The 26,594-nt window shown below is 39.1% G+C and overlaps 1 protein-coding gene and 1 long non-coding RNA gene across 15 annotated transcripts in view; one reads left to right on the forward strand and one right to left on the reverse strand.

The window, feature by feature from the left end:
• Positions 1–21,975, forward strand: part of LOC308472211 — a 28,426-nt gene extending 6,451 nt beyond the window's left edge. The window contains exons 2-3 of the long non-coding RNA XR_013983354.1: positions 17,230–17,327; positions 21,703–21,975. This is a non-coding gene — a long non-coding RNA (uncharacterized lncRNA). The remainder of the gene's footprint in view (positions 1–17,229; positions 17,328–21,702) is intronic.
• IQSEC1 (IQ motif and Sec7 domain ArfGEF 1) overlaps positions 1–26,594 on the reverse strand; it is a 309,426-nt gene that overhangs the window by 12,369 nt on the left and 270,463 nt on the right. For all 14 annotated transcript variants that reach the window (XM_080996701.1, XM_080996703.1, XM_080996705.1 and 11 more), the window contains 9 exons: positions 15,031–15,192; positions 12,173–12,295; positions 10,624–10,790; positions 8,178–8,317; positions 7,396–7,425; positions 4,707–4,832; positions 4,239–4,338; positions 1,319–1,480; positions 306–482 (listed from right to left, as the gene is read on the reverse strand). In XM_080996701.1, coding sequence (XP_080852827.1) covers positions 306–482; positions 1,319–1,480; positions 4,239–4,338; positions 4,707–4,832; positions 7,396–7,425; positions 8,178–8,317; positions 10,624–10,790; positions 12,173–12,295; positions 15,031–15,192 — 1,187 coding nt within the window. The remainder of the gene's footprint in view (positions 1–305; positions 483–1,318; positions 1,481–4,238; positions 4,339–4,706; positions 4,833–7,395; positions 7,426–8,177; positions 8,318–10,623; positions 10,791–12,172; positions 12,296–15,030; positions 15,193–26,594) is intronic.

Genomic DNA, 26,594 nt, shown 5'->3' on the forward strand with positions numbered 1-26,594 from the left:
ACCTAGCATTTAATTAACCATTATTTTATTATAAACTTACAATTTTTCTCTGTCTTCTTTCTCCTTTTAAAGTATACATAGAAAGCTACAACAGTTTAATATTTTCAAATGGAATTTTTGAATAAGCAGAGGGGGAAAAACAGAAAGAAAAAAAACCACACTACTAACAATAAGACATAATAAACTTTCTCAGGATTACATTTTTACATTTTCATATTTGTTAGTGTATTCTTTGAACACACTCACACACACACATATATTAAGGTTCAATGAATATATTTATCAAAGAAGGAAGGAATGCATACCTGCTTCAGAGAGATCTCTAAGAGAGCTGCTAAGGGCACTCCTTTTAAGACCCTCCCCAGTGGCGTAACTGTCATCAAGGCAGGCACGGTTCAATGTCCCATTGCCAGACTCTTTTTTCAGGCTAGAGCACTGAGACATGCTTGGTCGTACTACACCTTTCTGCTTTTCAAGTTCAGCTGAAAAGAGAGCAGAAGCCAATTACTCTATTGGCTCTTTCAGATTGTAGCGCTGAAAAAATAGGTATGGACTCTTTACTGGCTCGTTAATAATTTCAATAACCCCAAACGCAATGCTTCTAAAAATTGGCACCTGGACAAATAAGCTTGCTCCGTCTGCAAAAGGCACAGCATTACAGAAGCTGGGCCACACACCGGAGGGCTTCAACAACAGAAAGCTCTGTGTGAGAAGGCGCATTCCTATTAATTTCAGTGTTGGGGAATATTTCATGTACCTAAGCCTTTTGCCCATCCCTTCTCCTTTGGCACCAGAAATGCTCAGAAACGGTACCTCACACAACGTAGTCTCTGGCATACAAAGCAAAATAACTAACTAACTAACTAACTAACTAACTAACATTAGGTAGCAATGAACAAAGTGCTGCTATCAAATTTGCCATGCCTTCATTAGGTTGGGTGTCACTGCACCTTGGTAGTCTGTGCGCATAATTGTATCACAAGAGCATACCAATGCAAATCCTTCTGCCGGACTCCAGATGGCAGTGGCACATAACCATGTGGTAACAGCCAGTCATGGAGTTTAAAAGTGTGGCCAGAGCCCACCAGCTGAAATGGATGCCCTTGGACCACTGTAAGTCTCCTGAGGAAAATGCAATATATCAGCACTTAGTAAAACGTTCTCGTATTTCAACTGCAGTTTAATCTTGAGTAGTATTCAGCCACACTTTCTGAGCAAATTTTAACTTTATAAAGAAATATTTTTGTAAATATTCCAAAATAGATTCACCTAACATAATTAATTTTAAATGCTCTACTATATGTACCTTTGTACTTACACTCTATTCTGTGCTTTTCCATTTCTTGTACCTCTGCAACAGACTCCCTCAGATCATCCGTAAATTTCTTTCTGTCCTGGGGATTTGGCGCATTGAAATTTATCAAAACTTTTATATCTGCTCCCGGAACAGCTGATGTGAGCCGTATGCCATTAGGATAATCTAGGAAGTGGTAAAAGGGATATATGTGTATTAATTTCTTTCAAGGGTTTTCTGTTCTCTATTTGCATCTCCAAATGTGAAAAAGATACAGTGGTACCTTGGTTTAAGAACAGCTTAGTTTATGAACAACTTGGATTAAGAACGCTGCAAACCTGGAAATAGATGTTTTGGTTTGTGAACTTTGCCTTGGAATAAGAACATGTTTCACTTCCTGTTGAGTGTGTTCCATTTGTAAATTGAGTCCCCCGCTGCTATGGGAAAGCACACCTTGGTTTAAGAACGCTTTGGTTTAAGAACGGACTTCCGGAACAGATTAAGTTCGTAAACCAAGGTACCACTGTAACATCCCAGTACATCAAAGATTTCCATTACCACATTAACATTTCTTGGTAACCATGTGCAACTGATAGGATGAGGCAGGCCTGGAAGCATCTGTGTCTATTGTGCTCCTCCCACTGTAGACCGGGCAACTTACCCTGAGGGAGCTATGTATTGGAGTCTCAGGGCTTCTAGGTCTCTCTGTGTTTCTGGTGTTATTTCAGGTGGTCCAAGATGCCTACAGGTCTGTCACATTCTTTACAGTTTCCGGCAGAAACTGTGTCCTCTCTGTCACCGACTACCTCCAGGAATAATATGGAGGGTCCGAATCAACACAAGACCTTACTGAACAGCCATTCAAAGATTACTACAAAACTATAAACTTGGCAAAATCCCACCATTTGCAGGCTGAAAAATGGGAAACAACTTTCTTAGAACCAAGAATGCTGTTGGATTAGTTGGAAGTCCCATCTAGAACAGCATCCTGTTCTTACAGTGGCTGACTAGATGCCTATGGGAAGTCTTCAAAGAGGGCATTTTATGGGAGTGAACCTATGGTTTATCTTGTAGACGGCTACTTGCTGTCATTTTTTCAGCCACATGAGTCTCCTGGGTGAATCAAATGTGGCATCATACATGATGAGGGACGTTTGAGGGAAAACAACAGTCACCACTCACTCAAGGATTTCCGCCATATATCACAGACTTGATGCAGTGGTAGACTGAATGATCACTGAAATCCCCTGACAGGGCACTTCTGGTGGTTCCTCACACCCTCAAGACCATCACCAGGGACTCTGGTGAGGCAGGCCCTGCCCTGTGGAACTCCCTCGCAGCAGTGGTTTGGTGGGAACTATCCCTCCTTCATTCATATGTCACTTGAAAACTTTATTGTTCAGAAAGGCCTTTGCAACATGAATTTACTTGTTAAGTCAATCAGTATTTTTAAAATGAATATCTTTATTTTGTGTTTATATGTTGTATTCTGCCTTGTTGTACTTTTTAAATGAAAGTGCATCTTATAAAATTGTAAATAGATAAATATCATCACAAGATTGACAGCTATGGCAATCAAATATAAGTGGGGTTCCCCTCCCATCATCTGCCCCAATCCTTACACTTTTGAGTCAAAAGGGCTTCTAAATAGAAAAGTACTAAAAGTACTAAATAAAGCATGTTAGTACTTTTAATTACTTTTAAGAAAAGTACTAAGTAAAAAAACATTAACACACAGTGATTTATTGGGCCACAGACAGACATTAGAAATTATATTATATAGAATTTTTAGCCATACATATAAAAGAAATATTTAAGATTTATAATCATTAATCTTAAATCATAACTGTAATGTGAACTGTAGAAGAAACACTAATATACAACTTTCTGAGGATAAATAAATAAATAAATAAAGCAAGCCCACATGAAATTGAATAAGGCAAGAAATGTTTTAAAACCGTATAAAATGGATTTGTCCACCATCAAAAGAGGATATATAAAACAATGCATATTTTGTACAAAAATAATACATATACAGCTGGATACACAAATGTTCACTTAGATAAATTCTCAGAAAGGGGTATGAAAATATCTTCTGAAGACTTTTTAAAGGTTAGAATTGGCAGGAGGAAGGCAGTTGGTGAATATATTTTCACTGTTACGTGGTCTCTAGTGAAAAGAAACTGCAAACCTTCATGTTTTTAAAATGAAGGTTTGTTCTGGAAAAAGTGGAAGTATCTATTTTGTCTTTCCCTCATGACCTACGAATGTGGAGATAAATACTTTATTTCCTTTCAAAGAATTAACTGATTCCTCAAAATACATTTTACCCTTATCTTCCACTCCCCGTTGCCAATCATTCCCATCACCTTGCCAGCTTCTAAATGGAATGCTTTTCACTGCCTTTGCTTTAATTGACAGAATTCTCAGAAGGTATATGAATTCCATTCCTTGAGAACAAGTTGAATCTGACAGCTGCAACATGCAGATAGGCTGGGTGGGATATTTGTAGCTTGCTGCCTTCAGCTACAATAATGGCTATGCATTGCTTAAAGAAAAATGCTGAAGGGGGAGAAATCTGGAGGAGAGTGTCAGGCTGTGTTGAACCAAACTGATCTTTCTCCCAAATATCCCGTATGTGTACATATACTAAACCATTATAGCTTACATTTTTCAGAGAATCAAGATTTCATACTTTATTTTTAAAAGTGTTTGAATGCTATTCTTATTCTGTTTCATAAACATTTAAATAAATGTTGTAACAAAGCAAAATCACACTATCATGTCAATATTAGCAATAGGTTTTCATTGCATTTCTGCAATATCTTTTATAAAAAATGGGGAAAAACCACTAGATACCTTGCTTTCTCAAAGTATAGTTATTCTTAAGAAATGAGGTGCACCAATTTACCCTTAACTCATATGAGAGGCTAAAAACACTTACACTGATTCTCAAAAAGGAGCACCTGCATTCCATAGAGGGAAAAGGACTGTCGAAAACTGTATGTGACTGAATTCTTCTTCTTTTGGAAGATCTTAGTGACCTAAAAATATCAACACGCATAAAAATCAATGTTGGAGAAAGTATTCGGTTAGTTAAAAATACTGAAATGTATGGACAATAAGCCCTTAAAATATTACACCAGTAAGCATCCTGATGACAAACTCTGCCTAAAATACCATTTCCATTTACTAGCCTTTAGGCTTCCCTGCACAACTTTCCTAGCTGATCCTGAGCACTGCATACAACTGTAGTTGTACATACAGCTCTTCATCCACATATGAATAACAATCCATGCAGAAACCCACATAGTGCCCCTACATGGATTCTGCATTTAAGTAAGCCCCTTTCCTTAATGGAGTTTCTGCATTAATATAATGTGTTATAAAAATATGCCTGTCAGATACATACCACAAGCAGATCATTAAATAAAAATATTTCCCGCTGGTGTAATCCAAGCTTCTGTGGTTTATTTGGGTCTGGAACTTCAAAGAGCCTGCAGTAGCAAACTAGTCTCCGATGTGGAAGAGAAAGGACCTGTGGGATATAGTACAATGCTGACTTTAGTCAATTAAAAAGGAGTTCAGTATTATTTAGGTGAAGTCTTTTCCACAACGGTGAAGGAGGAAATAGCTGAAAATGGTGAAAATAAAAAACATTTAAGGAAAAGCTTTTCATTAGCCTCTCTTCGCACCATTTTGGATTTTCCTTTTTTTGTCATCATATTTATATATTGGTGGTGAACTCATATGTTATTTCATGAAGCCTGTTGTCCAATGCTACTAATCGTTAACACAGCGCTGTGGGTTAAGCCACTGTGCCGCTTGAGCTTGCCGATTGAAAGGTCGGCGGTTCGAATCCCCGTGACGGGGTGAGCTCCTGTTGTCCAGTCCCACCTCCTGCCAACCTAGCAGTTCGAAAGCACATCAAAGTGCAAGTAGATAAATAGGACTGCTCCGGCGGGAAGGTAAACAGCGTTTCCGTGTGCTGCTCTGGTTTCGCCAGAAGCGGCTTAATCATGCTGGCCATGTGACCTGGAATAACTGTCTGCGGAAGTGGAAAATGCCAGCTCCCTCGGCCTTTAAAGCGAGATGAGGACCGCAACCCCCGAATCGTTCGCGACTGGACTTAATTGTCGGGGTCCCTTTACCTTTACTATCATTAACTTTTCAACAGTATCCTGATTTTCCTCAATAGGGGGAATAGGTGAAAATAATTTCCCCTAGCTCCATGCCAGTGCATGTATTGTATCTGATACAGTATAGGGACTAAGGTTCCTTTACTTCAAGGTTAATACGGATTTTCCACTGCCTTTTCCACGAGATGCTAGCCTGTTTATACATGGACAACCAGAAGGCTGCTAACAATAAGTTTTAATTGCAATGGATTTTTATTAGAGTATAACTTCTTAGATTCTAAGTTCTTCTTAGCCCCAGTGCAGAGGAACTGATTCTCAGTTCCTGAGCCAAAAATTTTAATTTGGCATCCATGACATCTAAGGAAAGATGCCAAACTTACGGGGGGGGGGGGGGGAATCCTGATCAGCAAAGTGACCTGCCACACATTACCCACTTTTACAATGATTGATGCAGCATGCACAATTTAAAATTCCTTCCATATGAGGAATATAATATATACTTCATATTCATACAAATGTTTTAATGAAGTGTCTCAGAGTATAACACAAAGTCAGCAAGAAAACGTTTCTCATATTCAGTGAGCTTCTGAGCTCTTGCAGATCAGTTGCCCAATTCTATTCAATACATGGGGCAACTATAGCAAATCTGTGTTTCCTGATTAACAGCAGAATAAAGAGTGGCTCACTAAATGTTGTTGAACTCCAACTCCCATCAGCTCCAGCTACCACGGCCAGTAGTAAGGGGTGGTGGAAAATGTTAGCCTCTCCTGGTTTAGGGCATCAATCTTGACTGCCCTTCTGTGAATGGAGTAGAGTTCACTGAACAGTTTCCCCACCAACTTAACAATTGGATCCTGTAGGTTGTGGACATTTGGAAATTGGGATGTGGTATGGCAGGAGTTAGTGACTGGAGGAGCAAGTTAAGACCCAAACCTAGTTGTTCTAAAAGGTCAAGTTCTAAAAGGTCAAAGCCAGAAATTCATCTTATCAATTAGTACAAAAATTACTGAGGAATTATGGTTTGCTCCAAAGAAAATTCTTATGTTTACTGTTTAACTTTTATTTTAGTTCTATTTTTTTCTTCTAGAGGTAATGCTAGAATACTTGAGGTACTTGAATAACATTACTAAGCATATTCTATTTAACTTAATATGGCAATGAGGTTTCCTTGATATCTGGAAGCCTGGATACTTGCTGTCAAAGGTCCCACAATAGTCACCAACAGCAGTATTCCAACATTTATTATGTGACAATATGTGAAGACCTTCATCTATACCTGTCCCCTAACCCCTATATATAACAGATAAACAGAAAACATGCAAGGGCACACCCAATGCTCAATGTTCTCCGTTTTGCAGCTTGTGTGTGTGAAAGATCCTAAAGGAATGTCTCAGCCCCACATTCCTCTACTGCATAATCTTGTGCTAAGTTTCCACACTGATTGATTAAGCTGATTAAACACTAAAAACAATGAAAGCAAAGCACATTTATGAAATGTTCTGACATTAAAATAATGCAGAAGAAAGAGAGAGATGTACGTTTAAATATCTGCAAATCAGAGGCCATGCACACCTTTGGGGGGAGAGGCAAATTGTTTTTAATCTTAAAATTGTTAGGAAATATGTCTAAGAGCAGCTCACCACAACTGACCTCAGCCAGGTTTATAAACAAAGCTGCCCCCAGTTTCACTTATGCTTCCTAATTACCGTAATTCACTTTTATATTTCATTGTTGTACCAAGCTCTATCTGTGTGATACTGAACCCCACAGAGAAAGCACAATCTGGCTCCTTTACAAAATGGAAATGTTTCATTAGGTCAACAATTGACACTTTTAAATATTTAGGATGAAAAAGCAATGAACTGCCAAAATCTGAGTAACAACAAAGGATTTAAACATGTTAAGGCCATTCTGATGAGCTTCGCTTACAGAACAGAAATGAATATGAAAGGAAATACCTACACAACCAAGTCCATGGTGTAGAGATCCAATCTACAGCAGAAAAAGACACATACAAGTTCATTTAATTTCAGAGAAATACATATCATATCAAGCAAAGACTTCGTGGTCTTACTATCACTAAACTCCTATAAAAGCAAACATGCCTATAAATAATGATGGGCATTTATTTTCAAACCCCCTTTTGCACAGTTACGCTGTCACTAAGCAGGAATGAGCACAAGGAACGCTAATTTAATCCTAATGACTTTATTTAATCATTTGAATTGCTTTCTCACAAAGCTTAAATTCTACAGTGTAGTTCTGCAGCTTTCAAAATTCCACTTTCCAGTCTGTAAGGCAATGAAAGCTGTATAACTCTATCTCTTCAATTTGGAAAAGCCATTATCTGTAAGCATACAAAGATGCAATGAATGTGCCCACCTTCCCACAACTTTGGAATTCTGTTTCTTTGGACTCTTGCCATATTCCTAAGGTGCAATATGATTTCTTTACAGGCGCTGACTTTTGGTTGTTTGCATTAAGCTGGCCCGCAGGCATAAAAAGATGTTGGAATATTTTCATGTTTAATATAGAGGAATAAAAACCTCTATGCTTTAGAGTGGGTAGGATATAAATACTTAGAAAACTAAAGAAACTATATAAAATAGATCCAGTAACTCAGGAGAGACTTTCTGAGCAGTCATTTATGCCCCCAAAGCTGGATATGGCTCAGTAGGAAATGGTTCAGTGAATAGAGCATATACTTTTGCACATGTAACTTGCAAATGCAAAATATAACTTACCGGTTTCTTTCCTACTATGAGTTTTTCAACCTTTTGGACCTGTGACACATGATCCTCGTTTGTCTTGAGCTCCCGCTTTCGGATTCTTTCATAGATCCCAATAAGCATCTCCCGTGGAATATCTTCACCATCATCTACACCTGCAGAACCCAAACATCATTGTTACCAGCTCAAAAACTGCAATACCTCTACAACTTGATGACACTTCTGCTTTGTAAAGAATGTGATCTAGCTACTGGTTTTTACACTAACATCACTGATACTAAATCTCTGCATGTCATGATCAGCGTCTCCGAAGAACCTGCCATTTAACAATTAAAGAAGTGAATTTCAATCAATGACATTTGGATATATAAATATCGCCCCTCATTCTTGTTTAGAATTCCAGGGTAGTATACAATCAGTGAGAGTAATCATAAAACATCGTAAGAACGAAGAAAACAGTATTTAAAATATACGTAAGATTAAAATGCCCAGATGACGAAAAAGGTGTTCTGGTGCAGAAAAGATTGCAACTGGTGCCAGAAGAACCTGCATAGGGAGAGCTTTCTATAAACACTTTGCTCTCATGAATTATATCTCTGATAATGGCGTTTGAAGAGGGGCCTCGGCAGAAGATCTTAACAGACAAGCAGGTTAATATGGGAAGAGGCACTCTTTTGAGTATTTGGGTTCCAAGCCATTTACACTGAATTGGTCTCCAGTTATGCTCTTTTAAAATCAGTATGATATTTATTTACTTAAAAGGTTTCTATCCCTATCTGCAAAATACACATTTGCCCTATTTTTAGTTATTGATACAACAGTAACCAAGAGTACTGTGGAGTATCAATACAATTAGGTAACAGATAGCAGTTTGTTAACACACACACACACACACACACACTTGATGTTAAATGTCCGAGCAATAATAAAACTCAGTGTTAGTTAAAAATATTGCAGTCTTGAAGCACCATTTGTGGAAGATAAAGCACATTCTCAACCTAGTTGGGCAAAAAAAATGAGAGGCACAAATACAAGATGGGGGACACCTGGCTTGAGAGCAGTACATGTGAAAAGGATCTAGGAGTCTTGGTTGACCACAAACTTGACATGAGCCAACAGTGTGACGTGGCAGCTAAAAAAGCCAATGCAATTCTGGGCTGCATCAATAGGAGTATAGCATCTAGATCAAGGGAAGTAATAGTGCCACTGTATTCTGCTCTGGTCAGACCTCACCTGGAGTACTGTGTCCAGTTCTGGGCACCACAGTTCAAGAAGGACACTGACAAACTGGAACGTGTCCAGAGGAGGGCAACCAAAATGGTCAGAGGCCTGGAAACGATGCCTTATGAGGAACGGCTAAGGGAGCTGGGCATGTTTAGCCTGGAGAAGAGGAGGTTAAGGGGTGATATGATAGCCATGTTCGAATATATAAAAGGATGTCACATAGAGGAGGGAGAAAGGTTGTTTTCTGCTGCTCCAGAGAAGTGGACACGGAGCAATGGCTCCAAACTACAAGAAAGAAGATTCCACCTAAACATTAGGAAGAACTTCCTGACAGTAAGAGCTGTTCGACAGTGGAATTTGCTGCCAAGGAGTGTGGTGGAGTCTCCTTCTTTGGAGGTCTTTAAGCAGAGGCTTGACAACCATATGTCAGAAGTGCTCTGATGGTGTTTCCTGCTTGGCAGGGGGTTGGACTCGATGGCCCATGTGGTCTCTTCCAACTCTATGATTCTATGATTCTATTCTATGATTCTCGTTGCTTTAAAAACATTAATAAAGACTTTCTGCTGTGAAATGCTTAGTGAATGAAGTTGGCCCATAGACCTGGAGAGGGATGGTTTGCAGTGCAGAAATACAAGAGGCAATCAAAATTACAAGCACCCCCACATTGGTCTTTCAGCTATAAAACATTTCCTTTCTCTCCAGAACTTCGATCTTGGTTTCTTCAGCCTCCTCAGAGTTCTAAAACACTTTTGTAGGGCATAGTCATACAACTGCGTAATATGGAACAGAATCTAATTACTGTATTCTTTTGCGGTTTTTGTGGTGTAGACCATAATGGCAAATGTCTATGCATGTTTACTCATAAGTAAGTCTTACTGTGTTCAATGATTTACTTCCATGTAAGTGTGCATAGAATTGCAACTTATTGCTGCAGTTTTTACAACAATGTGCTTCCAAAGCCATGTGGCAGACTTTTCTACCTCTTTAGTATTTAAGAAACAATCTATTTAGAAACGGGTGCTGCCGCACTGTTAGTAATCAGACTGTTGTCCTTTCCCAAAAACCCTTTCCAATCTTCTCCTGGCCTGGTAACAAATTACAGTACAAATGGCAGGCTAGCCTCTTGGATGTTTTTTTAATAAAGAAAAATGTGGCTTTTGACATTTTCTGTTCAAGACTGGAGGAAATGAAACAAACCCAGCCTTTAGACCCTGGCAAATTTTTGAATTATGCATACCTCTTAGATTCTTGACAAAATCTTCAAGCTTCATTTTGCGTTCTGGTTTCACATTTGGACTATACATATCTGTGTTTAATAATATGATTGCAAAAGCTAGGATGAAGATGGTATCAGGATTTCTAAACTGTCTCACAACACCTGGATTGCAGATGCAGTATCTCTGGCTACAAAAGACACCGAAATAAGAGTGGTCAGATTCAAGGATGAGTCGATAAGCCTTTTAGAACAAACCAATAAACTGTTTCATTGATACTGGAATTATACTCCTGACATACACATTTAATTCTTGAATATTAATTACCATTCCATCACATTATCTCAGCTAATAATAGCATCTTTAATGCAGATGATGCATTATTATACCCACTCTTTGTAACCAAATTACTATTTGCAGATCTAGATATTCTGGTGGTTAAGGCTAGTCTAACTCCATTACAGTAAGTGCCCTCAGTTTCCTGCAATATTCACTTGTTGTATAGAAATATACATAAAATATACATATACATATTTATCACTGCAGACTGCAAACCATACCTAGTGGATCGAAGAGGATAAAAATTACCCAGATTTGCACAATTCATCAGAAATAGGATAGTGGTGACAATTATACATACTTTATTCATGGCAAAGTAAGGTAATATAAGACTACTGCAAGTGTAAAACAGCTTATATTTGGAGGGCAAAATATGCAATGGAAAGGCCAAATTTTCTTGGGTTGAACATCACAGTCCAAATGAAGTGCACCACTGACTCAGGCAACCATTTCCTCCTTCTAACCATGTAGCTATAGCCCAAAAATGCCAGCACAAAGTCAAACTATGCAACAATATCTGATGCAACTTTGATCCATAATTTATATCTATGCTAATATGCCATTTGTACACATTTCATGCCTAATGACTCTGACCAATGACTTCAACAGATCTGTGGCACCCTCTGAGGATAGGCCTCTTTATTTTTAGCATATTGGAAGATTCTTCACATTTCTCCCCACGTCCCCACCATGGATAAAGAACATTTGTCTAGGCTTTAATAAGTTAATGCTCTTTGCTCAGCTAAGCTAAACTGCTTAATTAAAAGGTCAGCAGAGTACATTGCAAAATGTTATAAAGGATAAATGCTTCCATTTCAACAAGAAGAGAACATAGAATATTTACAGCACAATCCTTTACATGTCTACTCAGAAGTAAGTCCCACTGCGTTCAATAGGCTTTACACGGGGTAAGTGGGTATAGGATTGTGACCTTAATTTCCTTTAAAATGTTTAATCCGACAGTAAACATTTCTTTGTTCACATTTAGACTTGATAACATAAGATACAACAAACAAAGCTGCCAGAATCTATAGCCGCCTTTTCCCAACCTAGTTGCCTCTGGAGGTTTCTAAGTACATCTCTCATCAATTCCAGAAGGCTGGTCTACAATATATAATATCGTGAGAACAGAATTTTAGATCAAGATAATATTTAACTACTTCAGCCTGAGTACACTCAAACCTACTACGTATGTGACTAAACCTTATGATAGCTATCTGTTTATGTCCATACCTAAAAGCTTCAATGAGTCGTTCTACTTTTTGAGCTTCCCCTTGAACACGGATATGAGCTTGGAATTTCCTGAGTGCTTCATCTAGTTCCATAGCTGAGAAGTCCATTTCATCCACAACACAGCTAGGACAAAGAAGAAGAAGAGTTTTGATTTTGCCACCCTCCAGCATATCCCCCCCCCATCAATCCACCCTGCCTTCAATAAAATACCAACTGCTGTACTTAGTATAGTATTCAGTCAGATGAAGCATGCAATGATTAAAGGGCAAAGAGAGAATTATGAGCACTATATATCAATTAAAGAAGCTTATGTAAGCGGGTCATGATTTTTCAAAGACATCTCTCTGGCAGAAATAATAATCACTTTTATGTTCTTCAAAAAGCAATTTCCCCCAGTCAGTAGCTCCATTAGAAAACAACCAAACATTACTTTAATTTACTACTTTACTGAGCAGTAGGGCACGGAGCAACAGACACCAGTCCCCCCTTGCCTATCCTATGAATGTTGGAAGGGAGGGTGGCAGCAAGAAGACCCTGTGTTCTTTTACTTTCCTTCCTGCATGCCTTTGAGTGGATAGCAGAAGGGGAAAGCAATATACTTTTCCTTCTCCGACAGAAGGGGTACCAGTTACCACACACCATTTCCCCCCTTAAAGTGTTGTGCATAATAACACCACAGTACTCTTTTCAATAACTGGAAGGGAAAAGAGAGAGGAATTGTGTAGCAGACAGTGGAGAGGGGAAAGCAGAGAGGGAGAAAAGGCACTCAGGTGGACAGGGCTGATTTAAAAGGCTGATGCAAAACCATGATTTGTGAAACCATGATCTAATTGCCTTTTCTGCTGCCTGTGAGGTCTACTTGCCAATAAAATAAAATAGAATCTGGAGGTTTCTTCCCTTTTTATTAGGCTTTTGAGGTTATACACAATGAAAGATCAATCTCTGCAAAGTACAATAGACTAATGCAGGTGCCACGGTAAGAACGTATGACCCATGCTAAAAGGCTTTTTATTAAAATTCACTGCCATATGGCATCGGGGTAAAAATGTTTATGATTGTTCAAATGAGAGAGGGGCAGAACCAGGCAATTAAAATGCAGAGGGACAGGTATCAATTCAAAGAGGATACTTTGGATAAAACATACGTGCCAGAGACATTCGCAAAGACACACCATGCACAGGAGTTTAAAAGCTAATACTGGAAGCCACTGATTCAAGTTGTGTGAGCTGTTGTACTTTGTTTTAAATGTTAGCATAGATACAAGGAGCATAATGGAAACCTGCTGGGATGGAGAGAACCAGTGGGCATTGGTTATTTCTGGATACAAACTCTACAGAAAGGACAGGGAAGGGTGTGTTGGAGGTGGCATCACTCTGTACATCAAAGAGGCATATAGTCCCAAAAGCTAGAAATCTCAAAAGGGCAGAGTCTTCCACAAAATTACTGTGGATGGCAGTACCAGGTCCCCATGAGTAGCTTACTACTGAGCATATAGTATCATCCTCCTGACCAAAACGCCCAGGGTGATCCTGGGATGGACAATGAAATTTTCCTCATACTGTAATCTAATTCGCTATGTCACATATCCATAAAACAGCAAACGGTCAACAAATAAAGCCAGGTCTTTTTAGTACCTTGGTTAGCTGTATAATGCAGGAAAACTTGACATATTTCATAACCCGATGCAACACAGAAATAAATGCCATCTTGGTACCTGACACAAGCTAACATGGGAAGCTTCTGCACTCCTAAGGTTGCTTCTTTTAACTGAACATTGCAATTGCATATTTAATTCCTTTGGCTGCATTCCAGTGCTCAGTTAAGTGCACTCAAAACCTCATTGAATGGCCTTTAAAACATAATAACAGGTAAACAAAAAAGATCCAATGTTTAATTTATAAGATTTTAGTCAATGAAGCAAACATGAAGAGGAGGTCATCAGGGTTAAATTTCCTAGCCTATTTGTAGATCATATGTTTTGGCATTGTGTCAAATAGGCATCAATAACATTTTCACGTGGTGCAACTCCCAGGACAAAAGCCTCTCTTTAACAGAGTTAGGCAAGATGCCAAAATAATGTTCTCATCTACAGGACTGTTTTTTTAGAAAACACTACTTTGGAATTTAAAATCTGTGTTGATTTTTCAAGGAAGAACCATGAGCTGACAGATTTCCGCCCCCCCCCCCGCCCCCTAGAAGAAGGCCCTGCTTCACTGTCCCTTTGTAGTAAGGAAATATATAGAACAAATGGGTCCAGGAATAAGACAACCCACTTGCCAAGTGTAGAATGCTTCATTAAAGCATATTTATATGAGTGCATTCTGCTGATTAAGGTGTACCACTAATCAACAGGAACCTTAGCATTCAACAGCAATTCTTCAGCAAGGTAATGTATACATAATTCTATAAATTTGGGCCAATATGTCATGAGCTGGCATGCAGTACACAGTACAGCACATCAAAACTGAAAATATTGTGGCACTTGCTTTCTGGATGGTAGTAGTCTTCCACATTTTGTCATGTCATTTTATTTTAGACAATGAATTGAGTAATACTTCAAGGAATAATAAAGGACTTATAATCAATAGACACTTTCCTTCTGGATGAGCATATCCTAGGCAATTAAAATAATAATATAGTATAGTAGATAAATAGCTAAGAACCTCCTTCTGGAACAGTCTTTCTGAGTTGCGGCCATAGCTGTAAATGTATATGGGGAAATGATTTTTTCCAGGTTTTTCTTTTTCTCTGAAACTGCACTTAGCTTATGCACAAAACAATTGGTGAACATCCCTTTCTTTAAAATCCACATAGTGTACACTTAAATATGCAACAGATGCTTCATATCTGCTACTTACTCCAACACATCCCGGTTAAACTGCTTTTGTCGATTTCCGAGGAATTCTCCAATCATCTGTCTGCTGAGTCCTTTTCTCTGCAGAAGGAAATGAGCAACTCCAACAGGCGTATCTGGCACAAAGCCTCTCTCAATTAGGTACTGGATTCCTTTTTCAGGTTTTCTACAAGAAGAAAAAAATCCCAAATCTCCCATTAGCCGCTTTCACCACAACATAATCAGGGGCATATGTATTTTTATTGTGTGTGTGCGTGTATAATATATGTTGCTGTATACCACTTCGATTTCTTTAAGGAAATTGTGCTATATAAATATTTTCAAAAATAAATTTAAAATAAATAAAATAAAGATTAGGGTTGTCTTAGGGCTCTTCCACAATCAACACAAGTATCTTTTAATTTCTAAGGCAGAGGTATACAGTCGTACTTCGGAAGTCAAACGCCTTGCGAGTTGAACCTTTTGGCTCCCGAATGCTGCAAACCTGGAAGTGAGTGTTCCAGTTTGCGAACATTCTTTGGAACCCAAACGTCCGACACAGCTTCCGTGGCTTCCGATTGGCTGCAGGAGCATCCTGCAGCCAATCGGAAGCCGCGTCTTGGTTTCCGAATGTTTTGGAAGTCGAACGGACTTCTGGAACAGATTCCGTTCCACTTCAGAGATATAACTGTACAACTTGAATCATTTGAGGACAAATTTTACTGTTATTACCAGTGGGGAGTAACAATACTGCAGCAGCTATGAAAAAGTATGTGCATCACATCTTTAACATAGTGCTCTTTAAAACTTACACCTGCCATTTATTTCTGCAACTCTTAGCAGACTCACAGTTCTTGCTTTGCACAGACCTTTCTCTCAACAGCACCCCCTCCCACCCCTATGTGAGAAGCACTGATGAACAATACCAAGTAACCCTCTGGTCCTGCTTCTACCACAAACAGTATACTGTTTGAAACAGTATTAAACAAATGCTCCTGGAAAGCAGACAAGCTGTGGCATGGAGTCAGTAGCCCTTCCTTGTTTTTCCCAGCGTCTGGAGCGGATATAGCCTTTAAATTCTAAGATCCAATTTAGCTACTGTAGTGGACAGCTTTTTTAAATATAACATTGGTTTTTTTAAAAATTATTTTCATATTTAAACTGTTTAACATGGTTGCATCAAGATATATCTTTGTTTACAATGGAGCACATGCAGCAATTGCATAAAATTAAAATAAAAAATAAAACAACAACGAACACTCAAATAAACGTTTCTACATATATCAACAAAGTTGTGTCAAAGTGTATATAACAAAATTATTATGATTATTACAGAAATGAAATGATGTATAGTAATGTGTATTGCTCTGATTGGTGACCATAAACAAAATGTATTTCCTTCAGTAACAATAACAATTAGAATTTATAGGAAAGGGGAGGAGGGGAGAAATTAAAAATTGCACTCAATGCATGCCAGACTGTGCTTTAAACTATGGGTACTGTTCTTCCATATGTTGAACAGCTATTGCTTGATACATCACCCATTATTTTTTCTATTCCTTTTCAATAGTCATCGCCACTCCTTATAGTACTGAATTCAGTAACTCAATTGTTTGCTTTTGTTTGCAAGGGAGCATCATGGGGTGGGGAAGAGGGAGGCAATCTGGGGACGGGGCAGGATCCAGCTCCTCCTTATAGCACTCCTGCCATTTTACTCCCTTTCACATTACTCCCTAATTTGGATAGGGCCTAGTTTGGCCCTGAGCTATGCTATGCTATGCTATGCTATGCTATCCAACCAGAAAGCTGTAGTTTGATACATCCCTCCAAATCAGCATTGAAAAAGAAATAAAAACCTGTGGTTTGCAATCTTGATTTGGGCTAATCACTCAAACCATAGTGTGCAAGTTCTGACATCACAGCAAACTGAGGTTTCTGAAACAAGTTGGTATTTTATTAAGCCAGGAGTGTGAGGGAAGGATTGAAAAGTAGAGAGAGGGAGAATGTACATAAAGAGATTTCCCCCAATCCTCCAAACCATGCTTTGAACAAGCAATATGGTATCTGAATGCACTGAATGCTAAATGCAAGATTGAGACTGAAGTAGTCAAGGCAGACAGAGATTATGCATTTATCTGCTGCTATATAAACATCAAAAGGTTTGTGTACTGCAACAGTGACCAACCACAATTCAATATTTTCATTGTGTTCTCCATTTTCTAAGGTATTACAAATATCTGAAAATGCAAATGGATTTCCAACTTTGCAGATGGAGGATGCAGCTTTCTGCTCAGACATGTGAAATCAATTTCCAAGAACAAGGTGACCCTGCTATTTTTATACCAAGATGGTCATGTAACCACATCTTTCCTCATGTAGGTTATTGTCAATAACATTACCAAATCTTCTAACATGCTGACTCTGCTGGACTTTACTTGTAAAAAATTGATATCTGGTAAGTAAAACAAACAATCAGACTTTTATCCTCATATGAGTACCATAGAAAAACTGCCTCATCATCATGTCTTAAAATCTGCCTGCCTGAAAGTTTACATCTGAAACAAAAAGAATATGTGCTGTTATTCCCACAAGGGCAAGCTAAGATAATATTTCCTTTATTCAAAATATTTTTTTCCTCTGAGCAAACAGAAGAAACTAAAGCTACAATCCTAAACATACATACTATTGAGTAAGCTACATTGAGGTCAGTGGGATTCACTTCAAGTAGGTCCATGGGGTCACGAAGAGTCGGACACGACTAAACGACTAAACAACAACAACAACAACAACAACAAAAAACATGCTTAGGATTCTGAATCAGAATTCTTTTCTCCATCTGAACTCATTTGTTCTGTACAAAGTGGAACAAGGTGAGATCTATACATTACAACAAGCTTTGTTCCTTTGGCTGAATAAAGATATACAACTTGCTTGTACAGTACATCTCAATCTTTTCTTTTGGGAACACACCATAATATTCTTTCAGGTTTTGAGGCAACTGAACCTACTAGTCAAAAATATGCAAGACAATGCTTTACCAATACCATTCATGTTCTGAAGTACTGTATTTTAATTATTCTCTAGAAAGAAAGATTAATGGTTCTGAAGAAGGCTGTTTTAAAGCTGGACTTTCGGGAAAGAAATAGATGGTCAAATGGAAAGAAGGCAAAAGACAAATATCAAATTAGAAAAGGGGATTTTTATTTGTGCTATTTTTAGTCGTTCAAAGATGACTGGGCATAATGAACATATAAAAATGTATTTTTGCAGAATATCATTACAGTAATGCAAAAGAATGGAGAATATGTTATGCTGTAGAATTATTTCCATGTGGAAAATGCTACAGAAAACACACACCATAACATGGATTGTTGACCTGGCCAGTAATGTATTTGCTCATGTAACTGAGGGTAGGACTGCAGCCATGTGAGCCAATGTAGAAAAGTGGTTAAGAGTGCTGGCCAGGGTTCAAATTGCCACTCACTGATTTTGTAAGGATATAATGGGGAAAGGGAGAAGTATGTGTGCTGCCTTGAGCTCCTTGGAGAAAAGGAGCAATAAAAAAGTAATAATAAATAAAATAAAATAAAATAAAAATAACGAAGGCAAAAGGGTTGGTACATTTTTAAAGTGAGTGTCTTCTGCACAGGATCACACACTTTAAAGTAGTATGTGAGAGGTTTCAAAATTCTATGCTGTTCCTGCATGCCTTTTTCACTGGGCACTGGCCAGCTCTGATTCCAGTGTTATTCTAAAGGTGCTAGTTTTTCTATGGACAGAGGGGGTAAATACGGACAACCATTTATTGATTGATAGTCTGCTAATATATGCAGAGAGCCACTTGGTGAGACACTAACCCATATTGTGTTGCAGATGAGTAACAAGAGCCACTTACAGTATGTATCTGAGCCAATATCTAGGAAAGCAGAGAAATCACAGGACAGGAAAATATAGAAGACTAGCTAAAGTAGTGGTTCCATGCACACTGCAGCTAGCTACTACTTGAATTAAGGGCAGTTTATATTTACTTGGTCACTCCATTCTTTGGTAGAAGTGAAGAGAACACTACACTACACGATCAAATAATTCAAGAGCAGAAAAGCATGTAAACCTCTTTGTTCAGATTTAACACTTCTTTTCAGTTTTCCCCACTTCAGTTTCTTAAGCTTAATTGTATAGCTTAGTTCTTAATACTTGGGTTCTAAAACAAGGTGGTACTTTCTGTCAGTTTCCTAACCTTCTATTAATCACACCCCTGAGGCTCCTCTAGCAGTATAATAGACCCAGGGGATCACCAAACGCCTCCTAATTGGTTTGGGATTCTTCTCTTTCTCAAGACGTTCTATCCCTTTCTTACTGAATGGAGACCCAAGTAGAGTGTTCACTAATATCTCTACTTCTCCTGTTCCCAATTCAGCTTCCCAGTTTTTCTCTTGTCTGTATACTCCTGAAAAAGGAAACTAATTGCTGTATTTCAAACTAAGCTCAGAGACTTCCTTCTCTGGCTGCAGATATTTTCCTCAGAGTGGATCTCTCACACACAGCTCAGGAGCTATACTTCTACCCAGCTGAACACCAAGAACACCCAACTCCCAACTCTCAATCCCCTTTTCTTTTCCCCCTCCCAAAGTGCTTGCTGTATCTACAGCCAATCAGGTGAACCTACAGCTCAGCACTCTGGTGGAATTCCAAAGCACTGCATCACCAAACTCTGGTCTTGCTGAGCTTTCCGTCACACCCCTGCACTTGTTGCATGGCAATAGTTGTGGCTGGCTGGGAAGCAGCCATTCTCAATTTCCATTCTCAATGTCCCAGACGCTATGGCTGGGTTCAGATGGCAACCAAGCCAAACTATGCCTCATGCTCACTGCAAGCTAAATTACCAGTGAGAAAGCAAAGCAGCCACAATCACTTTGCCAGGAGCCTGCATGAGCTCTTATGTTCACACTAAGCCAGTGCTACTTGTGTGACATTGTTAATGTAAGCTCCCCAGACCCAGCTGCCCGGCAATGCGACTCCAGCAGCTGTCTGGGTGGGCCAGATCCTGGCACCAGACCTGTCTACCAGGTATAGACTTTGTTGTCCATTAGGAGATTATCAAAGACCCACAGAAGGTCTTTATGAGGACTGTTTAAAATGTCACAAGTAGCAAGCAAGTTTTTGAATTCTCCAGAACTCTTCTACAAGCTGGAAATTAAACAAGATAGCAGGGAGGAAGGAGATAAGAAAAGCCCCAAAGCCTTTGGTTTGTAATAGTCTTAAAATGGAGTGCAGAAGGTGTGTTGGCATGTGCTGCTAGGTGAATAACGATTTCCAGTTGTGCAGAGAAACCCTGGGACAAAGAAACAATAAGTCAGCCCCACTCCAATTCTTTAAACAGGCCTTAGGATAAGGTTACCATATTTTTTCCAATGAATCCAGGGACACTTTTCAACTTCAATGGATTTTGTCGAAACAGGGACGTCTGGTAACCTTACATTAGGACTGACTGCCAGAAACTAGGGAGGCTACAGCAATTTGATGCATGATGGAGAACTACTTGTGGAAATCAACTGCTTACCCAAATACCATTTTTAAATATATTGCTGCTTGTCCCCCCCCCCCATTTCTGATGCTTCCGTTCTTTAGCCATATTGTCCTAAATCCTCACATGCTGCAGTCCCTCTCTTCCCTCTTGCAATGCATTCACTACTAATAAATTTTCATTCTCTAAATAGCTGAAAAGGCAGCTGCCTCTGCTTTTCACTTGGATAATCTAACCAGCCTGAATTCCAGGGAACAGTAAATGAACTGGCAAATTCTGACCTCCATAATTACAATCAGACATATGCTTGGCCTTCCCTTTTTATAGTGGGCACTTCACAACAAAATTATATCCCCATCAGCTCTCTAGGTATTGTGGCAAGAGAATTTTGCTTAATCCTAGCACGGAGCTCTGTTATAGCAAATTGTGTGCTTGGAATGTTTAATACTAGATGGACCTGATTGGATGGGAGTGATGTAATGACTCCATTCCAGTTTGTGAGGCTATTCCAAGCTGCTAATAATGGACTCCATAACCTTTTGAAGGCTGGATTTTCAATATTAGGGAAGGTTTATATATTCTCTGTAAATGACTATAAAGGATCCCCGCCCTACATTTTTGAACGCAGCCAGCCTGAACTGATTCATGCTATGAGCCTTTTCCTCTCTATGCATATTACTGAGTATTTATTTAAAAGAGAAAAGTCATAAGAAGTCTTTCTGTTGCTATTACGGAGTAATCTACACTCCAGGTGTTGTAAAGACACTCTTTTATACTAAACTCCCAATAGGCTGACATTCACTTTCATGAAGACCTTTAACAGACATTTCTCATATTTAATAGAATCATAGGATTGTAGAACGAGAAGGTACCCCGAGGGTCATCTAGTCCATCCCCCTGAGTCCTTTGTCCAATTTGAAACATTTGCTTAGCTTTGCAAATGTGATAGCAGGTGTATTGCAGTAGCACTATGAGATAACTTGTAAAAAGGTTGGAAGCAAAATGGGCTGTAGCCTGCTTAGATGCAACTTTACACCAAGAGTTTGCAAAGCTTGTTAAAATACACCTGTATGTTAAAGGTGCATCTTTCTTTGGAAGCAATCCTACTTGCATATAAGGTACATGAGATTATTGTGTTTTTTGGCTGAGTCCTCACTATGGTTCTCTTCACAGCTGATTTTTGGAAGAAGAAGAAATTTCTGCAAATGTGATGCAAAAGTTGGCTGTGCATGATGCCAGAATGTCACTCTGCCCATGTCATCAAGAAACCTCCTACACACAAGAAACTGCTTCCTGGAGCAGATTTGCTCTTTAAAATAGTGTTTCCTTCAAATAAATGAATAGGGAATGAATAAACAAATAAATTCATCAGCATTCGTCTGCTACTTTTAACAAATAAATATTTAGAAGGCAGCCAGTTCATGTCACAAATGGGAAAAGACAAGAGCTACCATTAAATCCACAAGTTCATTTTGTCTGTACATTTCATTTTTCAGTTTATTTATTTATTCTTGTATGTTATTGAAGTGTCCTTTCTTAAATAAGTAAGTAAGTAAGTAAGTAAGTAAACAAAGAAACTAACCCACAAGTTGAGGGACACCCTGTGAACTCTCTCCCTGTATCTGTCTGTATTAGTAACCCAGGTTTTTTTTTAAAGATAACTTTTATTTATTTGAAATTATTCACACTCCAGCCTTCTGCTCTAATGAAACCAGAGCAACTTACAATAAACAGTAAAACAATATAAAAAGTAAGCAAGTGACAGAAAACAGTTAAACCTGCAGCTGCCCAAATAATACGGGCAACCCCCCATTTAAACGTGGGGGTTACGTTCCTAGTCAGTGAAATCATGTATATTTGAAACCCACTGAAAAAGACCGCAAACACCCTGTTCAGTCCTGCCCTTTTAGTGATGTTTCAGTTAAATCTTTATGTTTCCAGGTCACTTCTGGGTTCAACGCGATGCGCATATACACAGTCACACACATACTGAATGCATGTAAAGTGGGGGGGGGGGGGCTATCTGTATACCAAAAGGCACCAGGTACGGAATCTATGAGGTGGAAGGGGGCTTGCAATATATGCTAGTGCTCAGCAGCGCTTTGACTGTCATCTTAAAACAAACAAACAAACACAGCAGGCAATGGGGAAATTGCATTTGGCCTTTAGCCAAAAACTATTTGATCTTCTAATTATGTCAAATCACTTACAGGCCAATGCAACAAAAAAATATTTTATACCCCTCATCCGTTGTAAAACCTTACATCAAACATTACCTAATTTAATGGTTCACTGCATGTTCACATGACTGGGAATAAGAGGACCTGCACATGGCTATGCTTTCTCAGTGCTCCTTCTTAAAAATGCTTCACAGTAACAGAGGTAGGAACTGTGCGATGCTCAAGCTGTCTGATGTGATTCACAACACTAAGCAAACTGCATGTACGTAACTCATAAAGTCCTTTATTCCTGGAATATGGATGATTCAACATGTGTCTGAAGAATGCGGAAACCAACTAGACAAGAAAGCTGAACTGGAAAAAGCGAACAACTAACAAAACTCATACAGCAAGCTAAAATAAGATTATTGTGTAATGTTTCTAGTCTGTATAGCACTCCTAGTCTGGCTTTTTGAAATCTACCACATCATCAAGAAAAAGCAGGCATTTATTCTGCATTGACACCAATCAGTATAGCGAAACCATTTAAAACATCTTATGGTCTCTCCCACATGGAATACTGTATTGGGATTAGTTTTTCAGCAACAGCCTCAGAGTACTTTGAAAAGTCAAAAATGACAGGAGGCACCTGATAATTCCATGGAGTGATAATCCTCACAGTTCTTGTGAGACCTCAAAAGGGGTGTGCCTGCATCACAGCAAGATGCATCAGCAGCTAACAACAACACAGATCAATAAGCTAACTGAAGGGGAGAGAGAGGAATTCTTGGTATCAGGTTTGTCCAAACCAGCATCATAGAATTTCAAAGTTAAAACCAAACTGAATGGTTTAAAAGCATTAAAACTTAAAAAAATGTTTCCAAACCACATTTTCTTTTTGGCCTTAATTAAAACATTATTTCTCCTCCATGGATCACTGCCTTGTCGTGGCAAAGGGGCTTGAATAACTCAGAGAAGCTGTGAGCTATGCCGTGCAGAGTCCCGTAGACTGCAAGAAGATCAAACCTATCCATTCTAAAGGAAATCAGCCCTGAGTGCTCACTGGAAGGACAGATCCTGAAGCTGAGGCTCCTATACTTTGGCCACCTCATGAGAAGAGAAGACTCCCTGGAAAATACCTTGATGTTGGGAAAGATGGAGGGCACAAGGAGAAGGGGATGACAGAGGACAGTGTTCTCGAAGCTACTAACATGAGTTTGACCAAACTACTGGAGGCAGTGGAAGACAGGAGTGCCTGGTGTGATCTGGTCCATGGGGTCATGAAGAGTCGGACACGACTAAACAACAACAACAAAACATTATTTCTTTACTGTTAAAGACAGGGAGCAGATTAAACACACATTAAATCACAAGGCTGCGTAAATAACCGTGGAACTGTAGTTTCACCCGTAACTAACTACAGGAGCCAGGATTCTTAGCGGAAAACCGTGCACTTTAAAGGCACAGTACTTCTATGATGTGGCTCTTTTGTTCATCTCTTTAATGGGAAGAGCCAGTGCAGTAAAGTGCTTAGGGAGGTCAGACTAGGAATTCAGCCAACCATTCTCCTCAACCTTATTTACCTTAGAGGGTTGTTGCCTGGATAAAACGGGAAGAGGAAAACAATATATACCATCTCGAATTCCTTGGAGTTAAAGTGGAATATAAATATATTAAGAAAGATAAATAAGAGTGAAGTTATTAAAGATTTTAAATATTTAAAATGTCACAGCTGGGTTACTTCCTAAATAAAATTGACAGTGCACCTAGGTAAAAATAATGATTCTTTCAAGGTTTTGTTTAAACCATGCGCAGCAAACTATGTTTAGCTAGGTAGGATATAACAAATTGTCTGCCTTAAAAAAGTATTGAGCTGCTTCTCATATTTTTGCATTACACAAGCAAGCCTCAGCTCATACATGCCAGCCTTTCTACGAATGCTTCAATTCTCTCTCTGACTTCTGGTTTCAAGCAAACCATAATTTGCCATTACAACCATACAAGTTAACTCCAAACTGCCCTCCAAACCGGAAGAAAAAAACCAATGTAAAGGACATTTTTCCAGTTCTGGTTTGGAAGGCAAAAACCTACAGTAGCTTGCCAATTCAAATGGCACACCAGACCTTGGCTTTCCTACAACAGGAGGAGGAGGCAAATGACTCCAAAGCTCACGCATTCAATGCCAAGCCATGGTGTTCAGCACAAGCCAGTTGTGTATGTATTTCACAAAAACTTAGTGCTATAAATATGTCCCTTTAATGATGGCAAAATTTACTACAGTATTATCCTAAACGTTTGCAGCTTGAGCCTCAGCAGCTGCGCTGATTCTTTCTTCCACCTGTACAGGCAGTATGGCTCCAGTAAACCTCTGTCCTATCTCCAGCTGTGCAACAATAATTGTGACTGCATAAGCAGCTGCAACAGCTCCTTGCCAAGTAACAGGGCGACACAGCTTGTGCTTCAGAGGAGGAGCTGCTGTCAATGCGCCTGGCAATCACAACAACATGAATTATTGCATGCCTGCTGGGTCAATAAAGTCTCCTAGCCCTGTGTACCCATATTTGTTGAGGCTCTGAGCTGTCAGTGTACGCCCCTCCAGTTGTGCATGGAACAGCAGAATGGTAGATTATACCTTTCTTTAGCCCCAACAGTGTACAAAGGCCTTTATGGAACATATTGGGAGCAATCAAAGGTAAGCAGGACTATGCCAATGAATAGAATAATCAGATTACACTAATTTAATTAGATCTAACTCTTCCACTAGGCTACTGTAAGGCTAACAATACATTGATTTTTAAAAATCACTATTTATTACCTTCTGCCATCTGTATTAGTTCCATGCTGTCTCAAGAAAAGAAATTATAAATTTAAAATATGCAATTTTTATACATTGTATTACATGGAAAATAAAGTATATGTAGTGTGTGAAAAAATATTTTGACAATCAGCCACTACACTATCGGCAATACTAACTTAACCCATATGGTACTGAATAAATTAAACTCCATGCTCAGTATTAAATCTATTAAATAATATGTAGACAGCCTGTTTTATAATATTTAGATATGAAGAAATCAGGAAGGAAAGCACTGCCAGTTACGTCAAAAAGCATATATGCTTAAGGAAAGTAAGGAAGCCCTTTGGAAAAACAAATAATTTTAAACCCTATTGCACACTCTGGCCAGAGCAAATAGCTTTGTTAATTGTTAATTATTTATAAAAAATGGGTCCTATCCAACTAAGCCATAAGAGTAGACCTATTGCCTTGATTTCAGTGGGTCTACTCTGAGTGGGTTTAACACTGGATTTCACCCCAAAATGACTGTTTTCTGATGGCACTGGATTAGAGCAGTAATGGATGAGATGGAAAAAACTTATTTGTCCTTTTAACGTTGCTTAAAAGAAAATGTTTCTTATATGAAGGACAACAAAAGGGCTCTCTCTCTCTCTCTCTCTGTGTGTGTGTGTGTGTGTGTGTGTGTGTGTGTGTTTTAAATACTACTTGTCCAAGATACACACATTGGGTCTGGTCCTGACCGGATGGATACTAGAATCAGCAAGGGATACCCACATGACCTGAAGGTGCTGCTGTGCAATGCCAGGTCAATGATTCATAAGACCACTGCCATCCATGACTTGATCATGGATGGAGGACTTGACCTGGCTTGTGTAACAGAACTTGGTTGGATGCAGCAGATGGGCCTGTCTTTGAAGGTGACCCGGAAACTACAACTAATCCAGAATGTGGCAGCTAGACTGGTGACTGGGAGCGGCCGCCAAGACCATATAACACCTTGAAAGTCTTGATCTGAGACCCTACCTGCCCGCGGACTGTCTCACCAGAGTGGTGCATGCTCTAGTTATCTCCCGCTTGGACTACTGCAATGCGCTCTACGTGGGGCTACC

Source organism: Podarcis pityusensis, assembly GCF_964106645.2.
Source record: "Podarcis pityusensis genome assembly, chromosome: 2".
In the NCBI taxonomy this organism is placed as follows: Eukaryota; Metazoa; Chordata; class Lepidosauria; order Squamata; family Lacertidae; genus Podarcis; species Podarcis pityusensis.